General features: G+C 40.7%; 2 protein-coding genes across 8 annotated transcripts in view; one reads left to right on the plus strand and one right to left on the minus strand.

Moving 5' to 3' along the window:
- The window catches only part of UGGT2 (UDP-glucose glycoprotein glucosyltransferase 2), a 249,271-nt gene extending 242,270 nt beyond the window's left edge, over nucleotides 1-7,001 (plus strand). For 5 of the 7 annotated variants that reach the window (XM_070048689.1, XM_008260110.4, XM_051850531.2 and 2 more), the window contains 4 exons: nucleotides 2,412-2,538; nucleotides 3,823-5,685; nucleotides 6,180-6,249; nucleotides 6,907-7,001. Coding sequence is in view for 4 of the 7 variants with exons in the window: in XM_008260110.4 (XP_008258332.2) it covers nucleotides 2,412-2,538; nucleotides 3,823-3,845 (150 nt within the window). In the remaining 3 variants the exon portion in view is untranslated. Of the gene's footprint in view, nucleotides 1-2,411; nucleotides 2,539-3,822; nucleotides 5,686-6,179; nucleotides 6,250-6,906 lie in introns of those variants that run through there. The other 2 variants (XM_070048688.1, XM_070048687.1) reach the window with 1 other exon arrangement.
- Nucleotides 7,002-9,819: 2,818 nt separating this feature from the next.
- DNAJC3 (DnaJ heat shock protein family (Hsp40) member C3) overlaps nucleotides 9,820-13,625 on the minus strand; it is an 86,772-nt gene continuing 82,966 nt past the window's right edge. The window contains exon 12 of the mRNA XM_008260109.4: nucleotides 9,820-13,488. Within this exon, the coding sequence (XP_008258331.4) occupies nucleotides 13,331-13,488 (158 nt within the window). The 3' untranslated portion in view covers nucleotides 9,820-13,330. The remainder of the gene's footprint in view (nucleotides 13,489-13,625) is intronic.

Below are 13,625 nucleotides of genomic sequence, written 5' to 3' on the forward strand. Positions count from 1 at the left end.
GTCTTGGTCAGGTTCTTGTGAAAAATTAGAATGCAGGAAAATCTTAAGGAAATTATCTAAAAACGATGTCAAAGGCATGACTGATTGGTATTAATGTATGTGTTTATGAATGTCATGATACAATTTCAACTCTGTTTCAAGCATGGTTTCTCAACTTTGGCATTACTGGCATTTGGGGCTAGAGTTTGCTGTGGGGGCTGTCCTGTGCACTGTGGGATATTCAGCAGTGTCTCTGCTGGTACCCACTAGAAGGCAGTATCCCTCCTAGCACCCCCCCCCCCCAAGCCACAGCTTGTTAATCAAAACTCTCTAGATTTTGCCAGAGCTACTTTGAAGGGCAGGATTGCCCAGTTAGGAACCACATGTAGGAGCAGGATTGTGGCACGAAGTTAAGAGGCTACTTGGGATGCCAACATCCCATATTGGAGTGCCTGGGTTGAGTTCTGGCTATTTCCTATGCCAGCTTCCACTAATGCATGCCCTGGGAGGCAGCAGGTAATGGCTCAGGTAAGACCCAAATGGAATTCCATGCTCCTGGTTGCAGCCTGGCCCACCCCCACTATTGCAGGCATTTAGGGAGTGAAGCAGAAGATAGAAGATTCTTCCTATCTTTCAAATAAATGAAAATTTTTAAAAATGGGGAATCATTGATAAAAACTGTAGCATCAAAAACACTGTAGCATAACAAAATAAAGGCAACATATTTTTTATTTTAATAGCTATGCCACAATTTAAAAAAAAAAAAACTTATCTATTTTAAAGTCAGAGATCTTCCATCTGCTAATTCACTCCCCAAATGGCCACAATGACCAAGGATAAGTCAGGTTGAAGGGTCTCCCACATTGGTGGTAGGGGCCCATGCATTTGGGTCATCTTCTGCCAGTTTTCCCAGGCTATTAGCAGGGAGCTGGATTTAAAGTGGAGCAGCCATAACACAAACTGGTACCCAGGGGCCAGGACTGTGGCACAGTATGTTAATCCTCCACCTGCAGGGCCAGCATCCCATATGGGCACTGGTTCTAGCCCCAGCTGCTCCTCTTCCCATCCAGCTTTCTGCTATGGCCTGGGAGAGTGGTGGAAGATGGCCCAAGTCCTTGGGCCCCTGTACCCGTTTGGGAGACCGTGAAAAATCTCCTGGCTTCAGATAGGTGCAGCTTCAGCCATTGCGGCCTTTTGGAGATTGAACCAGAGGAAGGAAGACCTTTCTTTCTGTCTCTCCCTCTCACTGTTGGTAACTACCTCTCAAATAAATAAATTAAAAATCTTAAAAAAAAAAAATGGTACCCATATGGGATGCTGGCATCGCAGGTGGTGGGTTTACCGCTATGCCACAATGCTGGCTCCTTTGCCACAATTAAAGAGAAAGTATTTACATAATTGCAGTTTATAGGAGACTGCCTGTAAAGTTAACTTCTGCAAAAAAAAATTAAAAATCCTGTTTTCCACTCAGTTCAGGAATGTATCACTGAGGGAAGAAATCCAACATGGGATAAACTGCAAGTATTTGGTGAGGAAAGGACTAAAACAATAGGTTCCTGGCTCATGACTAATTTTCAAGTTGAGAAAATATCTCACAAAAAATGGGCTTCAAGTTACTTTCAGTATTAATATTTTAGAAATAGCAAATGGGTGCCTTAGCAACTTGGTGAAGTTTATGTTCTTCCTGTTGCATTTTCTGTCTTGGAAAGAGCAACTGCATCCTCTCAGTGCTCAAGCCAAAGGGACTGGGGTTATCTTTGATGTCTCTCCTCATAGCTCCCGTCAGCAAATCCTGTCAGCCACGCCTTCAGATACCTCCAGCATCAGATCTTTATCAACCATGAGGGATTTGCCTTTTAACCTCTATTTAATTTCCCCTGAAAGTGTATTAGATGGTGGAACAATAAGAGGTTATCTTATCGTAGAGATTATTTTAATTTCTTTTGCAGGTGAAGAAAGCTAAGGTATATCCATCCCTGTATATTTTTGTGACATGTACAGGTCTTATTATTAGTAAATGTGGAATTGGAACTGTGAGAACTGAGCTTTGGCTTCCATTGCGTTTCCGCAGTGGCTGTAAAGCAGACTAGTCTGCTGAGTTACCTTACAGAGTGGAAATGTAACTGGAGCTCTGTCACAGCATGGGTACTGAACTGTTTGACAAGTTTTTATGAACAATCAGAATGTCTTTCAAGGATTTCTGTTTGAATTTGTTTATAGTATTTGTATATAAGCAAAGAATAATATATAACTTGTGATTTTGTCATTTCCTCAATCCTGTCTACTTAAGCTTCTAGCATTTCAAGTACTCATAGGGCTCTGCTTTTTACAAAATGTACTTTATTTGCTCGAGTAACAGGAATGTCCTCAAGTATTTCCTTAACGCTTCCTGTAGCATGGTTTTTCATTAACAAATTTATTTAAACTTTTAGTGCAATAATCCCAAAACAAAAGAACCCAAACTAAAAGCTGCAGCCAGGATTATCCCAGAATGGGTGGAGTATGACACTGAGATACGCCAACTGTTAGATCAGCTTGAAAGCAAGAAGAAAAATGCAAGTAAGTCATCATGCCCTGGTTGGTCACTCTCAGATACCTGGAGACCTTAACTGTTTCTGTGTTTAATGAAGGATTTCAATATCGATAGCTGACAAAGGTTTCCTCTGTAATGAGCATGCATTTCTCCAGCAGGCTTCTACCCTGAGTGGGAGGGTTAACTGGTAGCTGTCAGTACTTAGGCATGCTATACACCTGGCAGGCTTTCCTCTAGGTAGGTGTATGGAGAAGGAACAGATCAAAGCCCATCCCATACACCACCACCAGAGTCCCAAGTGAGGGTGCTTTACTCAAGAGCATTGAGACCTTTTCAAAAATCTTTGCCTCTCTCTCACTATCCATTCCTCTCTCAAAAACAGGCTTCTCTATTTGGAATAAATAGCACGTTATCAGTTTCTCTCTGGGACACAGAAGACTCAGGCGCCAACATGTGCAGATTTTCTAGACAGGCTGTCACTTAACTGCCTCGTGGTCTGAATCACTACCCAATGGCTGTCTCTGTTAGGAGGCTTTCTCAAGCTCCCCCATCAGGAAAGGCAACTGTTGGGCCCAGCCCCATATTTGGGGGTAAAGTGGTTTTATGTCTCAGTATTCTCCTGTTTTCCATTTCTGGAAATTTATTGGTAACTGTGCTCTCACAGGGTTTCATAACCACTTCCCTCATCTCTGTTGTTACGTTCTTTTATACTTATTATCTTTATAGTGGGATGTAGTGAGGAGTGAAGCTTCTTCTGCCATCTTGAATTTTGTAACTGGATGAATTAAAATGATATTTTCAGTCAAATTAAAACTTAGAGTTCTCAATGCTCTTGAATCAGTCTATGACAGCTCAGTGATGCAGAAGGAGAAGCAACCATGTTGGTCTGTAAGAATATTCAGTAGAGTTGATCTCACGTTTGTATCACATCTGCATCTGAGTGCTCTGTCCCACTATCATAGAAGATCACAACTTTGAGCATGGGAAGTAATCTACTAGTATTCCTCAAAGCCTCCATTGTCAGACAGGGTGCTAGATACTACAGATAGCAGAAGTAATACGTTCCTTGTACACATAGTCATAGGAGCTGACACTCTAGGAGGAAAAATGGTAGTTAAGATGCAGTATAATAGATACTAGCATATACAAAGTGCTTGTTTCATGTCACAGAATGAATCATATAGATACTGGGAGAACAAAGGGCCCTTGGACAACACATTGGCTTTTTTCTGTATCACTCACCTTGGTGACATTTAAGCTAATTTTATATTTACAATTTCAAGAACTAAATAAACTTTCCCTTCCTACAGTTTTAGCTCATGATGAACTCTAGCACTGGTTTTATAAGAAGATGAAAGTATGACAAGACACCTGCCGCTTGCTGGAGAAGTGTGGAGCTACTGATAAGACTGTGGAAGTTTTATTAGATCAGTGACATACTGTTCAGTTTTAAAAATCTCATTAAGTACATGCATTTTAAATAAGTTTAATTTATGTAAGAAATGACAATTGAGTATTTATTCATTTTTCTTGATTGCTTAAAACACTGTATTTTTACCAGTTAAAATTTGATGTTCTGCCAGATAATCTCATAGAAAGTATCTAACTAGCTGGTCCTTTTCCATGTTTATCAAGTCATCCATATCCAATTCCAGCTATATGTGCACCCATATTTTCTTATTTATAAAATTATTTAAAATCAGAGAAATCTATTGTTTTGTTTTGAGAAAAAAAAGACTTGGTTATCTCTGAATAATAAAAACTAAGTCCATTTATGACTTAACTACTGTTTTAAAATGGATGTTGCACTGTAATTGTTTATCTTAAACCGTATGTTTTAATCTTGTGCTGTATTTGTACTGTTAATATTTTTAATTCTATTTCATGATGTCCATGGGTATATATGTTTATATCCATGGGTATATATTTTTTTCTAAAAATGACTACTTTTATAGGAACTCAGTTAAGAATGTAAATAATTTGTTTCCATTATGTATTAATAGATAAATAGCAATCGTATATATTTTTAAACTATCCAGATACTCTAGAATCATACAGAATGGGAGCTAGAAGCAGCCTCAGTACCATTTGGAACCTCATCCCCAGAAGAGTCTGAAGTGGACTTGGGAAATCATGATTCTGCTGATAAGTCTGAGAAACATAAGTTTACCCAAGTCCCACCTGAACCCATATGTGCCAGCCTCCCTTACAAGGTTCCATCATGTACTTCCTCAGGCCATCTTCTAAATCTGCAGGGCAACAAAGAAATCCTTACCTCAAAAGATAGCCAGTCCATCTTTGGAGAGCTCTGCACAGAGTTCCAAATAAGCCTGAAGCTACCCACTGATAGTCTCTGCTCTTACTCATTTGAGTTCTTCATACCTATGCTAATCCTCTTAGACGTCCCAGCAAAACCCAGAGTATTTCCCCAGCAGCACCATTCATTGATTCATTGCTACTAAGGGATCACCTACCCTCCTCTCCCCTCTGTGCATCCTCCCTTTGTTACTTGTCCATGTTTGTTTGATAAAATACAGGATTTAGGTGCGGCCTACTCTTGGGGAACTAGATCATTCCTGTGGATTCAGAGGATCCTACAAGATGCTCCTGAAGGCAGGAGAAGTAAATTGGCCTGGGTACCAATTCCATGGAGCTTTCTGGCTGGCTCCTCTTCAGAGTATCAGCTAAGAGACTCTGGCCGGCTCCGTGGTGCAGTAGGTTAATTCTCCACCTGCAGCACCGGCCTCCCATATGGGCGCCGGTTCTAGTCCTGGCTGCTAGCTCTCTGCTATGGCCTGGGAAAGCAGTAGAAGATGACCCAAGTCCTTGGGTCCCTGCACCAGCAAGGGAGACCGGGAAGAAGCTCCTGGCTTCAGATCGGCGCAGTTCCAGCTGTTGCAGCCATTTGGGGAGTGAACCAACAGAAGGAAGACCTTTCTCTTTATCTCTCTCGCTAACTCTACCTCTCAAATAAATAAAATCTTTAAAAAAAAAAAAAAATTACCTGGAGGCCTGCCCAGGTGCTTATGGCAGAATCCCTTGTCAGCTGATATTTTGCTTTCTGTTATTTCCACTTCTGTAACTCTTGTGAGGAAAAAGGAGCTGGGCACACACCTGATTCCCAACTTCATTACCAACAGCCACCTTCTCCAGCATCCTGGGTTCCATATTGCGTAAGTAAAGCTAAAGTTACAGAATAATGTAAACATAATCTCAGTGGCTCCCCTCCTTGTTGACAGTCTTATTTGAAGAGCTAAATTTACATGTCTCATTTCCAAAGGCATGATAACAAAACCGATTTATAAGTGAGCTATTTCACTCCAGGGGGACTTGAAAAATGCTATATTTAAAAACCTGTTATGCTGAACTATCAGTACATACAAACTGTTTTGCCTTACAAAAATCTCCCTCTCAGGAGCCTTTTATGAAACTGACCTACAGCGCTAGCTGGAATAGGTGGCAACACTGGAGAAATTTCCAGTGATGCTTACCTAGGGGGGTGCTCTACAAAGAAAGCAAGAGGGCCACCTTTCGGATCCAGAATTCTGTTTCTCAGACGCAGGACCCATATCAAGTTTTTATAAAAATCAGGATGGGGAGGTGGTAGGGAGGAAGACACCTGTTTCTTAATGATCAAAAGTTCTCTCTCCCCTTCCCCTTTCTTTAGAGAGAAGCGTCAGATCCAGCAACTTATCGAAGCTGAGAATGAGGAGTTGGAGCTTGAACTGTAATGACAGGTGAGTTTGCAGCTGAAGCAGGCCCAAAACGTGAGGCTGAGGGCAACCAGTCTTCGTACCACTCCAGCTGCTTCAGTGTAAAACATGTTATTTAGGAAATGCTCTTCATTTGGCCCACTTACCCTCAAGTTGTTTTTTTTTTTAAGGATTTTTAAAAATTTATTTGACAGGTAGAGTTATAGACATTGAGAGAGAGAGAGAGAGACTGAGAGAGGTCTTCCCTCCATTGGTTCACTCCCCAAATAGCCACTATGGCCGGCGTTGCGCCAGTCCGAAGCCAGGTGCTTCCTCCTGGTCTCCCATGTGGGTGCAGGGCCCAAATACTTGGGCCATCCTCCACTGCACTCTCGGGCTACAGCAGAGAGCTGGACTGGAAGAGGAGCAACTGGGACAGAATCCGGCGCCCGGACCGGGACTAGAACCCAGGGTGCCAGCACTGTAGGCAGAGGATTAGCCAAGTGAGCCAAGGCGCTGGCCCCAACCCTAAAGTTCTTAAATATTCATGGCTCCCAAAAGGATAGAATCAAACACTGACAGAAGGCATCACAGGCTATGTCAGCCTGAAGTTACAGATAAAATCAAACTTTAATATTATAACTGTTGTTTGGCACATGAGTGGCAGCAGCCTTAAAAAAATGGTTTCTCCTCTGTGTCAAGTCCTCCCTCCGGTGACAGAGATGCAACCAGACAGGAAGCAGCCACCATCCAGGAAAGGCTCCAGGAACCCAAGCAGAATCACTTCGTAGGCAGAGGTGGGTGAGTCAGAGTCCTTCTGTCATTAAAACATGGTTAAGAGAACTTTCATCTGTGAAGTGCAGACTTTATCACAGACTCTGACCTCTGTGTGCACTGATGGCTCGAGAGAGCAGGGAGGAATGTGCTCAGCAAGCGGAAGTGTCCGTGTAGCCCCAGCCACTGATGTTGCCTGGCGTAATAGGCTTAAGGGGATGTACTCAATTCCAGAGAGCCGATGGGGTGATTAAAATCTTAACCTTTGGTGGCAAAATGAGGGAGGGAGAGACATAAAAGGAAGGACTTTGAAGCCTGAAGTTCACATTCCAATCAACCTTGTGATTCAGAGGTGTTTGGTAAGGTATGCACGCCCATCCTGTAACGACTCGTCTTCCATGATGTCTTTAAGTGTTGTGGTAACAGGAGTGCTAGTCCCCATTTTGTGTTTTATTAAGCCAATTTATCATATGTAAATTTGAATCATCTGGGAAATTCTGGAATGAAGCTAGATTTCAGATTTGGAAACTAATCATATCCTCTTCAGTTCATAACTATTTGAATTTAAGAAGTTTTACTTCTAACTTGTGGAACTATCTAACTAAAGTTTGTATCCACCTGAAGTGATTTTATTTTAGAAATAGGAAGTTTTTATTAGAATTCAAGGAAGAAAAATTACTCGGATTTCAAAACAGTGGCTCAAAATCCTAAAGAAGTGACACCCAGGATTAAATCAGAAGTAGGAGCAAACATTAGCAAAGCAAGGAAGAAGAGTATGGAAGAAGTTTTGTTCATTTAAGCACGGAGGGTCCCGCGAGGCTGGAGCCAGAGTGGATAAGGTCTCGCAGGAGAATTTATAAACCATGTGAAGAGCCTCAGTGATCTGAGCCTCAAGTGTTGGTGAAGGGCTACTGCCCGTTAACATAAACGCAAAGCTACTTGGTGGATACTTTCATGCCTGCACTTTCCCCTAACAGTTACATCATTCATCACCTCAGTACTTCGCTGTAGATTTGCCAGCGCCACTTTCCTACACTGCACATCTAAAATAAATTTCTCCTGTTCCAAGACCCTGCATGTCAGCATACCATACTTTATGTATCAGGAGGAAGAGATGCAATTTTGTTTGCACAAAAATTGTACAATTGTAGGATGAAGCCTTCCCACTTGAACAACCTGTTAGTAACTTAAGGTAACAAAGGCACTAGCATTGCAGAAAACAAAATACTGCAACAGGTGGCAATGCAAAGTGAAGGAACACTAATAAAATCCTAAGGAAAGTATGACACAGATGTTAGGGGAGTTACCTTTGCTATTTCTTACAGCATCCTTCATACACTAGAGAGAAATCTTTTCAGGTCAGCTAGTTGAAGGGAAAATATCCTTTTAACTGCACATATGGTACATAGTGCTCTAGGATATACCTACAAAAACCTGTAATAGAGAAATCTGCAAATACCAAAAAGACTTAGAACAGCTGAAATCCAGTAGTCAACGCCTTAGGCAATTGTTTCTCCCTCATGTTTTTTAACAATGTTTAATTGAGGAAAGCAGAATGACCTTGGACTAACCTACCCAGTGGCCCTTCCAAGCCAGGGACTACCGCAGCCAAGCTGATGCTAATCCCTGTACACTGACCCTTGCCTGTGCTGTTCAAAACAGACCCTGCAACCTGAATGTTCTGCCGGTGCATACTGTTTCTTTTCTCATACAGCTGGTACCAAAAAAGGAACTGCTTAGCAGAAAAAGCGTTGCAGAGTTCCAGGTCTCTGGAATATGAACTGTAGCCCTTAAGCTTAAAATGACTGGAAGCACAGATTTGGGGCTGGGGTAGGGAGGAAGAAGAGATTAGTGCTTGCTAAGCGATTCTGGGAAGGTAATCTGGGCCTTCCCTCCTCGTGTCTCAGCAAACTTCATTCCTGTTGTCCATGGTCATGCCATCTGCAGACTAAGCTGACTTCACCTCTCAGTATCTTGCACACAGCAAAAATGATCCAGCTAAGAAGTACTGAGAAATAACACCTACTTGAAAATGTGATGCCAATACTTGATATACACCTGGTTAGATGTAAGAAACAGTATCTACCTGCAGATTCAACCAACCAGAGGTAGAATATATTTTGGGAAAAAATTCTATCTGTACTAAACACATGCAGACTTACTTTCTGTCATTTATAACCACTTACATAGTACTATACTGCCTTAGGCATCATAAGGAATCTAGAGATGATTTAAAGTATGGCAGCATCTGAGTATCCTTGAACTTCCTGGAACCCAGTCCCCTTAGATACTGAGGGATGACTGTATTGCCAAGAGCTCAAGAGAATCACGAACGATTTGCAAAGCTGTCAATCTCTTGGTAAAGTTCTATATAAATTTATTTGTTCTAGCTTTCCTTGAGCCTCAGGATATGCAAAATATGAGACTGCTGATGGCTAGAAATGTGGCAGACAAGCTGCAGTGCTCTTCCTGAGCCCCAGGACCTCCACAGGAATGCCCAAGTGGACTATAACGAAGTCTTCAAACAAAGCCAGTTTAAGTGCTAGACTGCGATGTGGAAGGCCACTTAATTCAGTCCTGTCTTAAACCTTTAGGGGCTGAGAGATGGTAGCCATTCCTGCTTTTGTGCTCTGACCTTCCCTGTCAGCTGTGTGTGTGAAGCAAAGTTGGAAATAGATAGTTTGTAGAAAACAAAATACTGCAAAAAAACCTGAAATCTATTTGGGAAATTAACATTATAAAAGAACACCCAGGAATTTCAAAACTTTTCAATCCCCTAATAGAAACCTTATAATTTCTTATACTTGAAGACTAAACATGAATTGACAGAAAGTACTGATATGACCATAAATATTTTTATTAAATGTGAAAATACACGGGCATAAAAATAGTACCCTTGTAGACATGTCTGAGACCCATTTCAAATAATTTTAATTCCTTTTTTATTAAAATACTAAATAGAAATGGATCAAATTACTTGCTCTTATTCAAAACAAACTATAAACTTACAATAAAAGTAGTATTTTCACTTCTGGAACATCTCCAATTGTCACTTCTTCCAAGCTCTGCTTTCCACTGCAGGTAGGTATTTCAACCGCACACAAGAGAAAACCTGTTACTACACACAAAGCCACGCAGTGGCTAATTTTACTCTCAAATCATTCAGTAAATGGGATTATCTGTTTAAAACAAAATTATTCCTACCTAACATCATTGGAAATTACAGCATGAACTCTGCCACTAGCAAAAAAGGAATAAGAATATTGGTTGACAAATTAGCATTTGCCTTCCTCTTTCCTTTATAAAAATGGAAACAAAGTTGTATGAGTTTTTCTACATTAGCCCCAGGATGTGTACTCAAGTGAAAACTTTGTACTTCACCAGTGCCTGTGTCTGTAAAGCAGTCTGCTCCCACACAGAGCCAGCTGAGGAGCCATTTTTAACTTTATCCTATGTACTGTCTTCATGGTAAATGCCAAATACAAGTTCGGACCAATTTCATGCCTTAATTTAAAGGTATAATTATTTTATTACACACCATGAATAGAAAATGACGCCCATTTCAATTGTGACTGTACTGGCCTTTTTCTATCCTTGGTTATCAGTAATTGTTTTCTCCTTAAAAAAACCTATGGATAGTTTTTAGATTTCATTATCAGAGTTCCAAAAATGTCTGCTTTCATACTGATATTTAAAAAATTCTTTTAACACTGAAGAAAAAAGAATTTTAAAATTAATATTGTTATATCCAGTTCACGTCAATAAACTACTGAAATTGCTTTCAAATCAAAAATGGATAAAATTTCATTACCAAGAAATGCATTGTTTAGTCACCCTTTTTTAGAACTTCATACACACATTTGAAGTACATTATTATGCTGCTGTGTTTAAATATTTGCTGTCATAGGAAATATCCATAATTTACAAATCAGTCATCCCGCACTCACAGAACTGAGCAGAAAGGAATATAACTGAATATAAAATAGCCAAGGCTAGCTTATCCTCTGGTTTTTCCCAAAAGAGCCATGAAGTTACCTGGCACTTGCAGTCCCCCAAAACAGAGCTGAAAGCGTTAGCAGTCCCCCAGCAAACAGTGAAATTCTTTCCCAGTTAGTTAGGTGTTTTGCATTGCATAATATCCTGGGTGAGGCAGGTAGGACTTTCTTTCTCAGTTGCTGTTTTAAGGCAAGCATGGGGTGACCATCTTCCCATTCAGATGGATACCAGAAGGTTGCTGATGGCTGCACACTGACTTTTTCCTTTCTTCATCAATCAGAAAAACAACAGATTACAGAGAATTCCTTTCCCTCCATGGCATTGGCAGTTGGCACTATAATGTCTCCTTTCTCGTCACTGAAAACAGGTAAGTAACTCCACATTTCTGTTGACTAAATTAAATCCACATGAGACTTGAGGAGCAATAATTAAGGTTGTATAAAGGGGAGGGAAGAAATGTTAACACCCTGAAGAGAAGCAGCAAGGCTTGTACCCACCTCCACTGTTGCCCAGCTGCCAACCATCCCCAGTGCCTTCTGGCCTAGACAGTGTTTCACCTTCCCCAAAAGGAACGGCAGAGGGTCACCCTTCATCTGCTCTATCTGTGTGAAAACTCTTGTAGGTAGAAGCCATAGCTGTATTTCAGAGAGGTCAGTGACAGAGACAAACCAAATTGAAAAAAAAAAAAAAAAAAAAATTACTGATACAACTAAGAAATAATTAAGATTAAAGAATAGACAAAATGAATTCACCTTAGAAACTGTCACACTGATTTGAATTTTGAGACATTAAAACAAAGTAAAACCTGCAAGCTGTTAACACTGCATTTTGAAAATTTAGTGAAGTTTATTGGTACAAAACAGACCCCTAAATAAATGCAAAAACACTCAAAGTGTTTTTGCTCAATTCAACTATGTGGTTTTTACCCTTCAGGTAGAAGAAAAAATTTTTTTCCATACATATTTCAGGGTATGACTATAGCAGAAAAGGATTTGTGCTTGGCTGTTGTAAACATTCATGGTCAAGGTGTCTCCCACAAGGAATTAAAATGCTTGATTTCATAAAAACAATATATTAGACCCTTTAATGCTTAAAACATTTCAGAATGACTTGAGGCAAAAACAAAAACCTTTCCATAATAAAGGTAATAATTCTTAAAGTAATTTTCTTAGATTTTAAGTGCAGCATCAGTAGTTCCATAAATATTATGCTCTAGATCAACATAACACTCACTTTTTAGGGCAAAAATTTTCCAGTATACAAAAACTGAATATAGTTCATTTCTTAGTTACCTTCTTAAAAGGTAAAAAGGTATCTTAAGGAGATGCTGTCTAGTTCATGAAGCAACAGTGGAAACGCAGCCAGAGCTGACTGGATTTCTAAGCCTATATCTTCTAGGAGGAACATCTAGAGGCAGCAGGTCTGGTGGAGTGAGGGAGTTTCGCTTCACACACACCAGCAAACAGGTCCTGTACAGGAGGGCTGGGCCTGGATGTAGGAGGAGAAACAGAAACTCCTCAAAATTTATGTTGTCTGAGCAATTTACATTTCTAAGCCAATCTTGTTACAGGGGATCTATAAAGGATTCAGAACTTCAGTTGTTGAAAAAGCATTTCAATTTTTGCTTCAGCAAAATTACTTTAAATTATATCACTGCTATATTATCTGAACCTATTTTACGTATTACTTTTGTTTAATATTAAACAAAAGAGCCCATAGGTTTTTTGTAATTAAGTACTTTTCTGTAGGTACTAAACCAAAATATGTAGATATGCTTAAAATCAACCCAAAGTCTAAACCTGGATAAACCAACTGCTGGCAGGTTTCCTAACAGATGGCTTCTGCCCTTCTTCAGTGCCAGCCGAGTGACACCAGCAGACGGTGTGAACATGTACAGGGGTACAGGGATTTGACAGATACCTGCCTCTGAGTGCACTCACCAAACTCCAAGCATAGTTGTCCCTAACGACATCCATACTCTCTTTAGGAATACTGAAGCTGTGCTTTCTCATGACGATCACATGTGAAGGCACCGACCTACTGTGCAAGGCCGTGAAAAGAATCTGCCTGCTCCAGGGGAGGAAAACACCAGCTGCGTGAGCACGTGCACAGGTGAGCTGCCTCCAACAGCTGCTTCCAGACCCTCCCCCACACGCACAGGCTCTCCAACACAACCGCCCCTGGCAATCGCAGACCTTCTGTCTGAATGAATAAGAACAGACTTTTCTTATTAAAATAACTCTTTGGTCACGGACAAACTGAAATGCGTGAATTTTTTTTTCATATAGGATCCCAGAACAAGGTTTCTTTGTTTTTAATCTTTAAAAATATTAAGGAAGAAGAGCAGAAAAATGGTTTAATTGAAGTGGAATTTGAATCTAAACGGTCCGCCGGAGCTGAAGGGGTTGAACCCCTGCCACGAGTTCCAGCTCCTGTGGAAAGGGTTGCCGCCGCCTCCTTGCTGGCTCTCCGCATCCAGGGGGTCTTCTCCGTCATCGAACTTCTTCCGCATTTCTAGGGAAAAAAATCAGTAAATGAAGACCCAGGTATTCTAACCGGGGAGGGGGGGGGGGGGTTAGGCTGTTAACAAAACAGTTGTGCCTGACATTGAAATTGAAATGCACGCTGTCTGCCCCAGAAGAAACAGACAA

This window comes from Oryctolagus cuniculus, chromosome 9, assembly GCF_964237555.1.
Source record: "Oryctolagus cuniculus chromosome 9, mOryCun1.1, whole genome shotgun sequence".
NCBI lineage: Eukaryota > Metazoa > Chordata > Mammalia > Lagomorpha > Leporidae > Oryctolagus > Oryctolagus cuniculus.